Below are 16,212 nucleotides of genomic sequence, written 5' to 3' on the forward strand. Positions count from 1 at the left end.
TTGGGAACAACTAGACACGCGTCCTGTAACACAGCCACCTTTCTCCTTCCCCCGTCCATTTCTCTCCATCCCATTGTCTGGGTTTCCCACTTCCCAGTGGATTTCTGTGTTCAAGTTCTCAGAATAAACTCCCCTGTTAAACTTCTGTTAAAGATCTCAACCCAGACATTATGGGGAGTCTACGTGGACATTGGTGAGGGCAGGGAATTGGTGATCAAGCTCTTGGGAGAGTGTCTCTGAGCAAACCAAGTGACGGGAATAATCAGCCAGGGCAATCAGCTGTCAGAAGAAGCCAAGGCTTTTCCACTCCCCTCACGCTGAGCAGACAACTCTTGGCTCTCTCTGTGAGAGTGTCTTCTGACCTGTTTTTCTTGAGGGTCTGTGAGGGTTTGGGACGATGTGATGCAGGGCTGAGGCCTCCTGCCAAGGCCGCTCTGGGTGTAAGGAGAAGGCAGTGGCATCTCTGGGGCCTGGCAGGGCGGAGCTGAGGCTGAACCAGTGAAAAGCAGAGCCGCCCACCTCTCCCCAGAGAGGTTCCCTAGAACTGCTGTGCTGGCCACATTCCTTTGAGCTTCTAGTATCTTCTATAAACTGGGCACAGAGTTGAATTTGAACTTCAAAAACTCCAATTAGGGCTCCTAATAATCTTGTTCTTTTTGTTTGTTTGTTTTGTTTTGTGAGGAGGACCAGCCCTGAGCTAACATCTGATGCCAATCCTCCCCTTTTTTCTTGAGGAAGATTGGCCCTGAGCTAACATCCGTGGCCGTCTTCCTCTATTTTATATGGGATGCCGCCACAGCACGGCTTAACAAGCGGTGCATCGGTGCGCGCCCGGGATCCGAACCTGCAAACCCCAGACCGCCGCAGCAGAGCGCGCGCACTTAACCGCTTGCGCCACCAGGCTGGCCCCCTAATAATCTTCTTTTTAGCAGACTACCTTGCCCCAAGGATCTTTAGGAACCTAGAACAACAACAACAACAAACATTAAAAAAGCAGAAGCTCCTTTAAAGCTCTCTCCTCCCCAACCTCTGAGGACTTGGGAGCTACAGCCCTGCCAAGAAGACGAGGAGAGGGAGGTGGTGGCGACCCTTTTCTCAGCTCCAGCAATTACTGTGTCGGGCCCACAGCCCTCTTGGGCTCAGAGGGCAGAGGGGTCAGAGCAGGCGCGTCCTCACGGGAGGAGGAGGGCACAGTGCGATGCTGGCCCACGTCAGCCGGCTTGCTGGGGATTCTCCTCTTCGCTGGGTGTGGTCTGTAACCCAGCTCTGGCCAGCGGCCTGCGCTGCCTGTCCCAGGTGTCCGGAGCCTCCAGGTGTGGCTCTCCTGTGCTCCGGCCTGTCTTTAGGGCTCCCACGCTGTCTTCTCTGGGCCCTGCCTTGACAGGAATCCCCCTCCCAGGGCCTGCAGCCCCTCCCCTGCCCATCTCACTCTCCTGCTCGTCCTTTGTCGCCAGTGCCCCTCTCTCTTGGCCCAGGCTGTTTGCAGAGGTGGATGGGAGAAGGGGCTTCTTTGCAAATGAGTGTTAGTTACTATGGTGTTCCATTGTTCTGAGGTCAAAGACTAAAATCCTTAACAAAGACAGCTCAAGGTCAGATCCTGGTAAATTAAGGGGAAAAATGTGTGTGTGTGTGTGCACGCGCACTCATAGTAATAACAATAATAGTAATACCCTGGGGAAATACACGTCACATCAGATCTTCTTTTAGTTCCCCCAGGGCTCAGGCTCAGGGCTTTTGTGCCTGCTGGGCCTTCTGCCTGGAACACTGCCCACTGTCCTGCCCTGGGTAACCTTCCTTCCCCCAGATCTCAGCTCAGGGCACCTTTCCGGGCCCCCAGACTGGATCAGTCCCCCACCCCCCATGCTCGCAGTGCATCTTTCCTTTCACAGCTGCACCATAGCTTGCAATTTACATTTGTTACTTATTTGCGTGGTTTCTAGATTAATATCCATTTCCCCTCTAGGCCTTTATACCCCAGGAATGCAGAGACCGCGGAGATGTGTGTCTTCCCTGAGCTCAGTGTGGTGCCCAGAGCCACAGGCATTAGGTTAACAATTGCCGAGGGAATGAACAAAGGCTTCAAGACCTCAGGGGTGGGGATCTGCCCGCAGGCAAACTTCTTGCCAGAGCCCTGCTGTGTGCCTGTCTCTGCTCAGAATTGTATAGAGCACACTGTTTTGTGGTGCTTTTTAAATTAAGATTTTATAACTGTCAATATTTAAAAATGATCCTGGACTCTGAGAGACCATTCTGTCTAACTTGTTGGATTTAATTGCCTAAGCCTTCAAGTGACTAACTGGAGCCATCCTCAGCCCCCACAGTAATTTAGTGCCCCGTGCACAGCCTCCGGGCCGCCCATGTCCCAGATTGTTTTTCAGAGTGCTGTTGTTGTGTATGTATTTATGGGTAGGGCTCAGACGTGCTGAATCAGTGCTTGGCTGGCTTCTCGTGCCTCGTGTATCTTAGTCATCTACCAGGGCGGGTTCTTTGAAAGAGCACTGGGTCATGGTGACTTAGCTGGGGAATACTCAGAAGCCAGAGGCCATTCCCTTAGTGACATGAGTCCCTCATGCCCTCTCTCAGGCAGTACACAACAGGTAGGTTCTTTGTGACCTAGTGAATGACCTGGGTCACCGGGAAGCTTTCTTCTGCTGCAGTGTTGGTTAAGGCACAGCCAAGAAATTGCCCACACAGCAAGGAACTGAATGATGCCATGTGACACAGCCAGTCCTTCATAGCTTTCAAATAGAAATGGGGAAGAATCCCTTCCGATCATCAGTATTACCTGGTCCTGTTTGCAGGTCGTGACCCGGTAATGGATTATGAGACCAAACGTGTGGGTCATCGCCAGCATTTAAAAGAATGAAAAGAGATGGCATAGAAAAGATCAGATTGCAATACACATAATGAAAGTAACCATTCTTTTGAGGAAGTTTTCTTTCAGGTTTGTGTGTGCGTGCGCACTGAGTCACATGATAAGATGTATTTCTTTCTTTCCGTCAAAAATATCTGTTTACCATGCTCTGTAGCTTGTCCCACTTGGACTTTCCAACGTCACTACCAACCTTGCTTTGCTTTTTCTTAAAGGTATGCAAAATCGAGTCAGATCAAGACTGTGTCAAGCAGCAAGATATTTTTTAAAGGAAGTAGATTTCGATATAGGTGGGTACCCATGGTTCCATGTTGACGACGGGCTTGGGGTGGGGGCAGCCATTTACCTTTGAATATTTTGCTAGTAAATCAGTGCCCGTTGGCTTGTGGGCTGTTTTGGTCCTCCCTTTCCACTCCACTCACTTCTTACACTCACAGGCACCCTCAAACTCTGCAGTAACTTCCCCTCGTGGAGGAAGAGAAGGTGTGGATCCCTAGTGCCGGGTCAGACCATTGTGAAGTTAAAAAAAAAAAAAGATACGTGTGCACAGCCTTCCCCTTCTGCTCTGAGCATCCATTTCACAGACGTTGGGTTTCTGTCTTTTGCAGCGGTAAAGTTGCCAAAGAGGTGGTGGAGGCGAGCTCTAAAATCCAGAGGGAGCCTCCGGAGGTGCACAGGTGAGTGGGGTGCTCCCCAGGGCTCGGGAGGCTTCTGGGGTGGACAGAGGGATTTCAAGGCTGGCTTTGCCAAATCCTCTATAACAGGACAGGGCGTAAGGGCACCAGCTGTCTATTGTTTTCGTCTCTGGTTCCAGGCGTGACACTATCACTGGAAATCTCCCTCAGATTTGGCTGGGCCGTGGCATGAGTGCGGCTGGGCTCCATTTTGAGTTACTTGCTCTGTGGGGAGTCGTCTGCTTGATTCAGCCTGGAGTGTCACATGAACGAACAGGACTTGTGTGAAGCACGGCTGTGACATCTCCTGGCTGAGTCTTTCAGCATGTCCTCTTAGAGCTGCTCTCTGTTCCTGCCTCTGTTCCTCAGACTTGGCCAGTTCTCATCAGCCCGACTCCTTCTGGGCTATTTCACATGAGGGGGGCGAGGGTGCTCGCCTCTCATTGGACTCTTTACTCCCAAAAGTCACTCAGAGGAATGAGGAACTTAGTCATTAGTGGTTCAAGAGTACGCAATTTCATTAAGGTGGTGTGACATGTATGTCTTAGGAATTAAATAGTCTCTTGGTCATGCTGGACTTCATACCACTGCAATTTACACAAATCATTGTACATCCTAAACCCCAAACATGCTAAATATCTCAAGCTGAGCATTCTCATCATGACGCTTCCCCTCTTGAAAGCAAGATCATCATAAGCTATGTTCTTTAGGAAGTTCGCACACACTGGGTTGGCACCTGTTCTTCCTTTCCCATCTTTGAACTCAGAGGAGTCTCCCTTATGCTCAGATTTGCCCAGTCCCTTCTAGTTCCCGGGTGACCCAGTGAGCTGGGTGCCTCTCACCTTATCCCCCAAGGTTGTTGGGCAGAAGGAGGCCATGATCTCTCAGAAGTGTGGCTAAGCTAGCCTGGCGTGGACGTCCAGATGGCACTTCCCTTCCTACAGGGGAGCAGAACCACAGTCTGCACAAGATCCCGTGCAGATTTGTACGGAGAATAATTCATCCCCAGTTTCGGGTGACCCACTGGGAAGCTGTCACATGCAAGTCTGCAAAACCAGTGTCTCCTGCTGTAAGAAGGAGAAAATTGTGGGGTGAGGGAAGCTGGAGCACCTTGTCTGGGAGCATCTTGGTGTAATACCTGTGGAAGTTTTATAGCCCACCCATCCATGACAATTGTCTTTTTTTTTTTTAATAGTCTTTTTTATACCCTTTCCTCTGCCTCACATTTTGGTTACTCAGTGCAGCAGAAATGAAGAAGAGGAAGTGATAAAACATATCATTTGAACTTTTCCAGAATCTTTGGGCTGGAAATGACCTCAGGGATCACCGAGTTTGATGCTTCTATTTTACGGACAAGGGAACTTGAGTCTCGGAAAAGTTAAATGATTTTCTGAGGTCATAATTCTTTTTTGGTGGCACATCTAAGCCTAGAACTCTAGGGTTCTGCTTCTGAGTCCTGAGCTCTTTTCTCTGTAGCATCTGTCATGTTGAAAACCTCTGGCATTCTCCTAGAAGCCGGGAGGCAGAACTACCCCAGGAGCTCAGCTTGGGTTTTATTCTTCCAGCTTGAATCTTGAGTGTTTGATCTGAAAAAAAAGAAATAGTCAATGCTAGGGAGTTCTCTTGATGGCACAAAGTCTGAGACTGTTTTTAACAATATACTTTCAAGAGACGTATTCCAAATATATAGGTTTTTTAAGAGTCCCATAGTTACCATCTATGGCTGGTTAATAAGATTAGAAAAGAATTTAAAAAATACTTCTCTTTTCAATTAAAGTTTGCATAATTTATGGGAATCAAGGCTTCCTAGATCAGGGTTTCTTAAACCTTAGCTCGCGCATGGATCACCTGGGGATCCTGTTCAAGTCAGATTATGGTTGATGAATCTGGCATTTCTAATGAGCTCCTAGGAGATGACCATGTGGCTGGTCTGTGGGCTGCACTTTGAGTAGCCACGCTCTAGATAACTGGTGGTGGAGAGGGTGAGGGGAGCAGAGTGCCCATAGAGAAAAGCTTTTCCTGGAGTGGACTGAACCAATGGAGACGATGAGAAATGAGGCATCCGTTAATTTACAGTTTCCCTTTTCTGAATCTTCTAAAATGCCCCAGGTTATTACTGCAGACAAGGCCCTTAAGCCCTTGAGACACTGGTTCTCATGCGCTTTCTTTTCCTTCCACTACCCCTTTTATGTATATGTGAAAGCCTATTGAGTTCACACCCTCAGGATGCCTCTCTTCTGGTCCTCAGTTCTTTGGCCATATCTCTCAAATCCCTGACAATACAGGGAAAAATTTGTTTAAAATAATGATACAAAGCAAGCTCTGGGAGGGCAAGGCCTGTGTCTATCTCGATTGTCTCCATATCACCCAAAACCTAACACAGTGCCTGGTGCATAGTAGAAGGTCAGTACATATTTGTTGAATGAATGCATGAACTAGGGGCATGGATGACAGCAGCACTTCTGCAATTTTCTGAGACCTGAGATCTGTCCACGGTGCTGACCCAGAGACCTCGACCTCCCAGGAGGCAGCACTGGGGTCAGAGCCATAGCGATGTGGGCCACTCTCAGAAAGCAATTTCTCGTTCCTTCCCAGGAGCCAGTTGCATGATAGAAAATTGTTTCTCTTGAACAATTATTTTATTCTTGAATTATTTTGACTTCTCTGATGTGGCTGTCAAAAGTGAGAGTATAGTAATGAGCTCTCTTTCTCTGGCAGTGTTCAGAGATAACTGCTAGTCTAGAATGGTGACAGTAAAGCTTCAGTCAGCTATCTTTCCTCACACTTGAGATTCTACACGTCAAAGAATGACAAGTTCATGGACTCCTACTTCTGCTGATGTGTGTTTAGAGAGAGACAGATATGGACAGACTGAGAATGCTGTCTTGAGATTTTTGTTTTTTTCAAAAAGAGGACAAGCTAACTCTCATGGTAGCTCACTGATCTTTGCTGAGTAAGAATCGCCTGCCCACCGCAGAGGCCTGATGAGCTGTGTGAGGCCCCTGGGCATAGCAGCCACCACCAGGGGACCCCCAGAGGCAGCGTTTGTACCTGAAATGAGCACCTGTCTAAGGAGTCATGAATGGGTTCTAATCTTGGCTGTGTTGCTTACCACTGTGTGGTCTGGGGTAAGTCACTTAACTTCTCAGATCATCAGTTTGTTCATCTATAAAATGAGATTCATATTTCTTTGCCAAACTTCTAAGTTTTGTTATGAGCATTAAAATAAAGTGCTTTAAAAATTACAAAGTGCCATACAAATGTGATATTATTATCATCTCTCATCCAAAAATGGGAAGCTGGCATCTGACAGACACGTCCACAGTAAAGTCTCTTCAGATGGAGTTTTTGATCACTGGCCAGCAGCACTTCCTTTCACTCCAAGGAGTGGTGCAGGACTCCGTGAGCCTTTTTTAGTGGCTTTATTTTGTGCTACCGTTTCTTGAAGCCAATCTTGGAATATACTTGCAGGTCCCCGAGGAAACCTTTCTACCTCAATAGAATTCTTAATGACAGTTTCATTCGGAAACTGTTCTGTGCCGGGAGCACACACATGAGTAGGCTGCAAAGCAAGTCAGGCACTTTTGCTGAGTCAGCTGATGGGCGGATGGGAGAAACACACAGCACAGCACAGACCCTCATGCGGCCTGGGAGACCCCAGCTATAGAAGCTGTTACCTCAGGAACTCAGGCGGAAGGGTGGAGTGGGAGCCAAGTGGGATGTCGGCACATCCTTTAGAGGCTGACACAGCGGGACCTCTACAGCCACAAATGGCAGAGCATTAGGGGTAGTGAACGGAGCCCCTGCTGGGGGGTGGAGGATAAATCATGCAGAAAGGCAATGTGGAGTGCAGCAGAGACCCTGGGCTGGGAATCAGGTGAGCTGGCTTTGAGTCCTGAGTCTGCTCATGTAAGTGTCTTTAGTCAAGTTCATGACCTCACTGAGTCAGTTTCCTCATCTGTAGATAGGGTATTTTTCTTGCCTGTCTTCTAAGCACATTGAGAAAAACAAATGCAGTAAAGTGTATACAAATCACTTTGTAAACTAGGAAAGAGCCCTCTGAATTCTGGTGTTATATTTATTATTAGAATGACTGCACTGGTGGGCTCTTGCTTTAAGTGAAGCTTGATCAGTTGGCACCTTTGAAAAGGCTGCAAGGAGATAGTTAGGTCAAAAAGGGTAACCTGTGGTCTAAAGTCAGTAGGGAAAGGTGGGAGACCTGCATTTTGATTCTAATTTTGCTTCTCTTTCCACCGAGTTGTCCTGGTGCCCCGCACCAAGTCTAGAGCCCTGGACTCTTTGTGCTCCGGGGAGATCCCCAGTCATGTCCAACTTTGGGTTTATCTGAGTCTTGTACTTCCCAGGGAAATTGTGTTCATCTCTGAATCAAAGAATTGGAATGTCTCAGGGTTGCAATCGACCATAGGGGTCATCTGGCCTAACCCTAGGCAGACCCCATAACCCACTGCCCCTGGCCTTGGCCTCTGCTACAACGCAGCAGCAGGAGCAGTGAGCGTAGGGGCTGAGTCAACGTCCTCCTGACCATCCAATGCCAGGCTCGCACCTGTGAGGTCACCGCTGGTGAGCTCAGCCTGTGCCAGCACCAGGCAACTGCCCAGACATTGCGATGTGGTAGGGGCCAGCCCTAGGCTGCTTGATATCTCCCACTGAAGAGTGTTGGGAGGAGGGCTGATGGGGAGGAAAGGCCCTCCATAAAGGCTCACTGTGGGCCCCACTTTGTTGCAACATACACGGTGATTCCCGGGCGATAGGACTGTAGCCAGCTCAGGGGGCATGCGTGGTCAGAGGTGGGGCAGAGCGATTCAGAGTTGGTTTGTGCAAGAATGGAAAATGGCCTTTTCAGAGGTCAGAAAGCTACATGGCCCACACAAACATGGCAACACGCTGTGCTTTGCAGAGCTAGCATCACAGTCATGAGGGCCACAGGGCCAAAGGAAACCCCATGAAAGCTCAAAAAATGAGAATCCTTCACAATAAAAGAAGGAACTGCCTGTGGTAAATTTTAATCTCCTCCCCTACTCCTTCCTCTCTCCCTCCCTCGCTCCCTCCCTTCCTTTCTTCTTTCCTTCCTTCCTTCCCCCTGCAAGGAATCCGCATCTCCACTTCTTTCCCCGTAAACCCCACCACACTTGCCAGGACTTGCCACAGGCATCACCTCCCCTGGAAGGTCATTCTTGGCTCTCCCCTCACTCCTGGCAGGATCACGGCCCCTCCTTAGTGCTCCTGTGGGACCCTCGGCCATCGGTCTCCTCCATGAGACACGTGTTGTTCCAGCTGTGGCTGCAGCACCTTAATGAGTCATGAAGTGAAAATAGTGATCAAGACCAGCATTTAAACAAACTAAAACAGAATGAAAAAAAGCAGTGAATCACACACAGCAAAGGTTACTATTGCTGCAGGAAACATCGCTTTAGTTGTGTGTCTTCCTACATGAGTGCACGTGTGTGTGTGTGTGTGTGTGTGTGTGTGTACAGAGAGATGATATAAAATGTATTTATTAGTGTGGGTCTCAGTCAAAAAAGTTTGAAAATCATGGTTCTAAAGAGTGAGTTACTTAAGGTGAGGACCACAGTTCCCCAGAATAAGACAGACTGTCCAATACAAATATATCAGCTTCAAAATAAGTGGTCAGAGAATGAAATAATGAAGAAAAGGACTCCGTGGTTAAGCGAATCCTTATAAATTTCCTTTCCAGCCAGTGCCAGCTGTAGGGAGATTTTCACTCTAGATGCTAAGAGGCATCCTGATCTGCCCCGGCCCCCTCCCATGCCCAGTGGAAACTCCCTGGCCGTAAGGCAGTCCCGTCAGCCGGCCTGGGGAACTTCTGGGCCAGTCCAAAATGGCAATTTGTGTCAAGCCAGGAGTATATTCAGTTTACTTCAGTTCCAAACCTGAACAGCCCTTAGCAAGATGCCAAGCGAGACGCTGTAAGGCGCTTGAGAATGGATAGACCAGTCCCTGCCCTTAAGGCACTTATCAAGGTGGGATTGATTAATGCACGAATAATTAGAGAGAGACAGAGGTGACAAACGTGAGTTGTGAAAGAAGGGAGAGTAGTGTGAGAAGAGAGAGAGTGCGTATGTGTGTGTGGTGAGGGCAATCCAGGAAGGCTTCAAGGGGAAGGAGACGTTTGACATTATCTTTGAAGGATGGGTAGGTTTGGTTTTGATAGGAAACGTGGGGAGAGGAAAGGTGCTCAAACCCCGCTGCCTGCCTGTGCCCCACTTCCCTGTCTCTCAGGGCAAACAGCTGGTGTCCCTGCTACAGGCAGTGTCAGCAGGCCTCCCAGCTGCCAGCCAATAGTCTTGACAAGACACCTGCACAGCTTGCTTGCCATGAGCTGCCCCTCACAGCCACTGACATGCGTGCATGCTCCTTTCCAATGGAGAAAACAGAGCTGGCTTCCAGGCTGGTTGGTGATGGGGTGTGAATTTGAATGAGAATATTAAACACTGGTATTAAATGTTGGACATCCAGCAATACCAAGACAGCTCAGAGCTGTAGAACATCTGTGCCGTCGATTGGCCAGGGTTTTTGGTTTTGTGTTTTTGGTTAATTACTTTGAGCCACGCCCCTCATTCACTTTTCTGCATGTCTAGTTCAGCGATACCTGCCTCCCACATCCTTTTCCAGTGCCTGTGTTGCCACGTAGCATGCCCACGTCTGGTGACGTAAGGGAAATACGTTTTCTCTCACTATATCCCATTAGAACACATGGACATTCTGTCACTGTCAGGACCTTAAGGATAAATGGGCTGTGTGTTGAGTGTTACGTCATCTTTACCACTGGCCTAATCCACTGTGTGTGTCTAGAAGCGGTTCTCAGCTTGGTAGCCTACCGAGATGGAGGCACTGGCATTCGCAGTGGAAACCAACCTCATCGGGCTTGTGTCTGTTTTCAGAGCCAGCATTACCCAGAGCCGCAGCTCGCACTCCTTGAACAAACAGCTCATCATTAACATGGAGCCCCTGCAGCCCCTGCTACCTTCCCCCAGTGAGCAGGAGGAGGACCTTGCGCTGGGTGAGGGTAAGTGCCCTTCCTTCCAGAGGCCGGCATTGCAGGCTCACCCTGGAGGAGCAAGTGAGGCGCCAATCCTGGGTACCTTGGGTAATGGTCGGAGTAGAGGACAAAGTGAGTCATAAACTTGTGTTTTTAGTAAATAAGCTGTTTGCCGGAAGACTGCATTATATTGAGAGTTCTTTCAGTTTCTCCTAGAGAGATTCACTCCTAGAGGTACAAAGTGTTCCTAAAATTACATGTAAAGCAGTAATGGTGTTAGACCTGCACTGTCCAGTATGGTGGCCACTAGCCATGCTGTTTAAAATTAAGTTTAAATTAGTTAAAATTAAAAATTCAGTTCCTCGGCCACATTAACTAGATTTCCAATGCTCAGTAGTCACATGCGGCTACCATCTGGGACAGTTCAGACTGAGAACATTTCCATCACCACAGAAAGTTCTATTGAATAGCAATGATTTGACTATAATCACAATTGAGTTAGTGATTAAAGAATTCTCCACTGATCATCCCCTTTCTGCCTCAGTATTTCTCCATCCTCATGTTCCTTTTCCACAGGTCCTTGTCTGACAGTTTTGATACAAGCTAAACTATATAGGGTCCACTTCAACCCAAAAGTTGTTATATTTATAAAGAATATGAGACATGTGCTTCTAGGCTTCTTTTTTGCTTTTAAGGACTTTATTTACCTCAGGGAAGAATCTTACCATGCTGCTTGCTGCAGACACCTGCTAAGGCAAATCTCACACATTAATTTCAAAGTAAATTTTAGGGCCGGCTCCGTGGCTTAGCGGTTAAGTGCGCGCGCTCTGATGCTGGCGGCCCGGGTTCGGATCCCGGGAGCGCCCCGAGGCACCACTTCTCCGTCCAACGCGAGGCCGAGTCCCACGTACAGCAACTAGAAGGATGTGAACCTATGACATACAACTCTCTACTGGGGCTTTGGGGGGAAAAAACTGAATAAATAAAATCTTTAAAAAAAAAAAAAAAATTTCAAAGTAAATTTTAAAAATTCACACAAAAGAAGTTATTGGAATGCTGAGCACAAACATAACATGCTTTTCCTTAACTGTATGTGATTTTGGTTTTATCACTTAAAATCTGGAGACTGGGAAATTTCCAGAGGGCAGGGTACTCTGTTCCCAAAATATCACCTTCACGTGCTGCTTCAAGTCAAGAATTCCTTCCATAGGGGAAGACCCTTTGGCCCATAATAAGAATATGGCTTGAGGTGTGAATACTCTTGGGAGAGGCAGCAGCAGCTGATTCACACTGAAGTGTAGAGAATTTTAGAAAATCTTTTCCTGAAAGGAAGCTTTAATGGTTAGAAGGAGAACTGGGCAACTGGATGCCAAAAATTCTATAGGTGGAAGGAAAGTGTGCAAAAGACGAGAGATGGAGTCTCAGAAGACACCTGTATCCCCAGCTGGGCCACAAGATGATGGCAATGCGAAGGGTCTTGTTATAATGGCCTTTACTCTCTGTCTTAACAACTAACACTGGAAGTTCCGTGCTCAATTAATTTTCTTAGCCTAAAGGTCTCTGGGTCCATGTGCTGATCTACATTTTTCAGCACCTTCTCTGTTTTTTTGTTTTTCGAGTGAAATAAAAGCAGGTTTCATTTCTGATCACTAATGATTTCCTGGGCTTCCTCCCATATATCTGGAATATTGGTTTGAGTGGAAATCACTTTTTTTGGAGGTCATGATTAGGGAATAAAGATTGGAAGACCAGTTACCACAGGGAATATGGAAGCTAGGCTGCTGTTGCCTTGGGAGCCCCCCAGGATGTGAAGGGGAGCCTGGCAAGCTTCCCCTGGACCCTTCACCACCTTCACTTAGAAACTCCATTTTGCTACATTTTCTACAATGAGCTTCTACTGCTAAATACTAACCTTGTCTTTAACATGACAACTGTGTGGACAACAGACACATACATTATAATTAACTGCAATAAAAATAAAAATTTTCATGATGTATGATAGAATCTATAAGCCACCTTTTCAATTTTTCCATTTATTTTAAAGAAGAATCTTAAATTCTTTCACTAGCTATGAAGTCAAACTGATAGGTCTCTCTCTTAAAAAGTCCAAAATAGCTCTATAAATGTCTAATAAAACATTTTTCTGGGAGATCCATCCCCTATGGGACATCTTTGTGGGTTCTGAAGCTCAGGAAAATCATAACAACCTCCAGGATATAGAATCAACTTAAAAAGGAAGGAAAGTAGAAAGGATAGTATTGTTAAATGTCCAGTAAATAGAATGAACCTCCCAATCTAGAGAAAGAGAGCCAGATCATCTTAGGTACCACCAAATTCAAAGTTATGATACCCACAGTGAACCCAGCTCTGTGCTCTTAATACCATTGTATCTCGGTTACTATTTAGAGTCAAATTCTGTTCACATGTCTTGTGTTTGAGTGTCAGGTGATGGGACTTAGACGTTCCATATAAGGGATAAATACTTATTCTATAGATTTTATACATTTATATTTCTCTGATATATAAAAAGAAGACAGGCAGAGAATACAGCTTTAAACAAAGATGTCTCCGCCTTTGTGGATGGGCTCTCTTTCTGGGTACACACAATGTGATTAATTTAGTTTCATCCTTGTATTTTGTTATTTTAGTACTTTTTATGCCTGAGCAAGAGCCAAATTGAAAGAAGCTAGGAATTCATTTGTTCCTTAATACAAGAACTATGACAAAGACAAGGTATACCACGAGTAGACCACACTTAGCATTTGCAAGTTTCTGTGGCTTATAGAGATGAAGACACTCTCTCTTCCCTGGGGGCTCACAGCCTGTTGGGGAGGCAGCAGCGGGATCACAGAGGTGATGAGGAGATTCTGCCTCTGCTAATTGAATTGCATGCTCACTTTTCTGCATGTCCCACGAGACATCAGTGCCTCCAGCTGCTTGGAGAGCATCTCGTTCCCTTTTAGTCTCATTAGAGTGTCTGACATAAAATTGGGGCAAAGGAATGAATGCATGTGACTGACAGGCAGACGGAGTTGTGGGTGGTCTAGTCACCTGTGTTGATTGCTTGTGTGGCTTCAGGGAAGAGGGGTCAGGGGAACAGTGAAGGGTGAGGCAGAAAGTTAGGAAAGGGCCAGAGCATGGATCTCATGTGACTTGCTGGAGAGTTGAGACTTTAACCTGAGGGCAACTGGGAGGTACTAGAGGATTTCAAGCATGGAAATGACCTGATTGGAATTGTTTTGTATCATTCCTGTGTGTAGAGGATGGATTAGAGGCGGGTATGGCTGGAGCAGAGTTTCTTAACCTCAGCACTAATTGGCCTTTTGAGCTGGATTATTCTTTGTTGGGGGCTGGACTGTGCCTTATAGGATGTAAAGCAGCATCCCTGGCTTCTATTCAGTAGATGCCAGCAACACCCCACCAGTCTTGACAACCAAAAATGTCTCCAGGTATTGCTAAATGTCCCCTGGGGAACAAAATTGCTCTCTGGTTGAGAATCAACTAGGTTGAAGGCACAGAGACCACACAGGAACCACTGCAATAACCAGAGAGTAGATAAACAGGGCTGAACTGAGGCAGAAAGAGTTGCATTGGGGAGGAGGAGGAGGATTCAAGCTAGCGCATGGCAGGTGAGTAGCCCCTGGACTCCTTCTGTCGAGGTTCTGTCCTCAGCTCTGAGACTTGGACTGAGAGTGAAAAGACTTCAGCCTCTTTAAAGGTGAGACTGTTGAGACACAGGCAGATTTAAGTGACGTGTCAGCATCACACAGGGAGTCAATGGCAAAAACTATTTCATTTAGATATTGGAGCCATTGAGAGAGTTGGCACTGTGCATTGCTTTGCTGAGGTTCAAACATGGAGTGGAGGAGACTTGGACATCACTGGTCACCTTTGATGTCGCTGTTGCCATCTCTATGTAGTAGTTCAGATTCTTGTTTGGGGGACTTTCAAATCACACATTTTGGAACTAGATCCATAAACAGGTCAAGGTTGGCAGGCTGAGTCCTGGTAAGTGTTGTCTGATTAGGAAATCTTTAAAAATCAGGTTGAGAGAAGAAAGAAGGTCTTGACCCTGACACCTGGAGACCCATCTCTGTGAGGCCACGGGAAGGTCTTGGCACCCTGTCTCACATGAGTGCCGTGGTGGTGGCATCTCTGCTGCCGCCATGACTCTCTGGGGTCATGACCACCCATTTGTCTGACAAGCTCCTTCTGTTCTTCCTAGAACTTCAAGTTTCTCAAAGACAGCTGGGCAGACATCATTGCCCCGACTAGCCCAGTGGCATTCTGGGAGGACCTGTGACCACATTCACGCATAGGACAGCTGGAGGATTAGCTCTGAAGTCAGCTGTATCTGGGTGGAGAAAAAATAAAGTCGGTTTCTAAGCACCACTAGGCAACGGGAAAGTTTTCAATGTTACCCCAAAGTTGCTCGGTTACAGGATCCAAGTAGATTAGTGCTGTGGAAAACTTTAGATGAGAATGGCAAACCATTTGAAAAATGCCACTTAGAGTTTATGAAAGTTTTGGGAGAAGAAAAAATTGAGAGTGGGAATTGTTCTGGGTAAAAATGACATTATAAGGAGTCATTAATCTGAATAAATTCACATGCAAAATGGAGTAGGGTCTCCATAGTCTAGATAGTGAAATGCTTACATGTTTTATTGGTGGAGTGTATTTTTCATTATGGAAAAAAGCTGGATTATGGTAGAGAAGGGGAATGAAATTAATCACATGAGACCTGGTAGCTGGCAATTACTGATGCCCAGTGAAGATCATTCTTGTCTTCCAGAGCAGTGGTGCAGGCTGGCCTAATTAAACAGGCAGGAAAGCCATGCTTTCTTCCCCCTGGTAGACAAAACTAAATAAGAGTTGAGAATGCTTGACACCCTCCTGCTGGCAAAACAAAAGCACAGTGGAGACACCAGAATTTCTATAAGGGAGTGTCTTGGGGTTAGCAATGTGGTTGGATTGAGGGCAGCTGGAAGCTTCATTTGCATATGATTGAGAAGATATCAAAGGATAGAAGGAAATTAAGGAGGGTGATAAAACTAACTCTTCCAAGCCACCCCTTAGCACTGTCCCTGTAAAGATGTGTGTGTGTGTGTGCACGTGCGCGCACATGTGTGTGTGAGTGCATGCTTGTGTCATGGATGTGGCTCAGTGGGGGTTAGGAGGGCAGTGGGATTGTTTAAAGTGTTGTTTACAGCATCTATCCCTAACAATAGATGGCTTGGGTAGTGTCACTGAAATTCTAGAAAGTCCGTATGGGAGCATGTGAAAGCATTTTGAGCATATAAAAGAGTATTTTCAATCAAGCATGCCATACTCTTGACCCCATCCACCCTCCAGTCCAGCACATAACAGGTGACCTGTGGGGCCAACTGCCTTTTACATGTGCAGGTATTTCAACATCATGCAGGCAGAGCCTTTCGTATACTACACGGTTGCTCCAATCCCATCACTGGTGGAGTCTCTCATGGCCCAAGGCTGCTATGGTTACACTGATTGTGAATCCCTTTCCCACTCTCCACTCAGGTCTCCTCCCTGCTTATCGGAGATGAAAATTCTCCTCCGTCTTTTCTTCCTTTACGGAGCTCCGTGGCCATGGCTCAGGCAGATTTACCCTCTTCTCAGGGTTTCAG

General features: G+C 46.9%; 1 protein-coding gene across 1 annotated transcript in view; it reads left to right on the forward strand.

Annotated features, from left to right (window-relative positions):
- Window positions 1–16,212, forward strand: part of FRMD3 (FERM domain containing 3) — a 285,395-nt gene that overhangs the window by 220,328 nt on the left and 48,855 nt on the right. The window contains exons 11-13 of the mRNA XM_087444424.1: window positions 3,088–3,162; window positions 3,481–3,549; window positions 10,470–10,594. Of these exons, the coding sequence (XP_087300550.1) occupies window positions 3,088–3,162; window positions 3,481–3,549; window positions 10,470–10,594 (269 nt within the window). The remainder of the gene's footprint in view (window positions 1–3,087; window positions 3,163–3,480; window positions 3,550–10,469; window positions 10,595–16,212) is intronic.

Source organism: Ceratotherium simum, chromosome 20, assembly GCF_057802395.1.
Source record: "Ceratotherium simum simum isolate JZ-2026a chromosome 20, ASM5780239v1, whole genome shotgun sequence".
NCBI classification, from domain to species: Eukaryota; Metazoa; Chordata; class Mammalia; order Perissodactyla; family Rhinocerotidae; genus Ceratotherium; species Ceratotherium simum.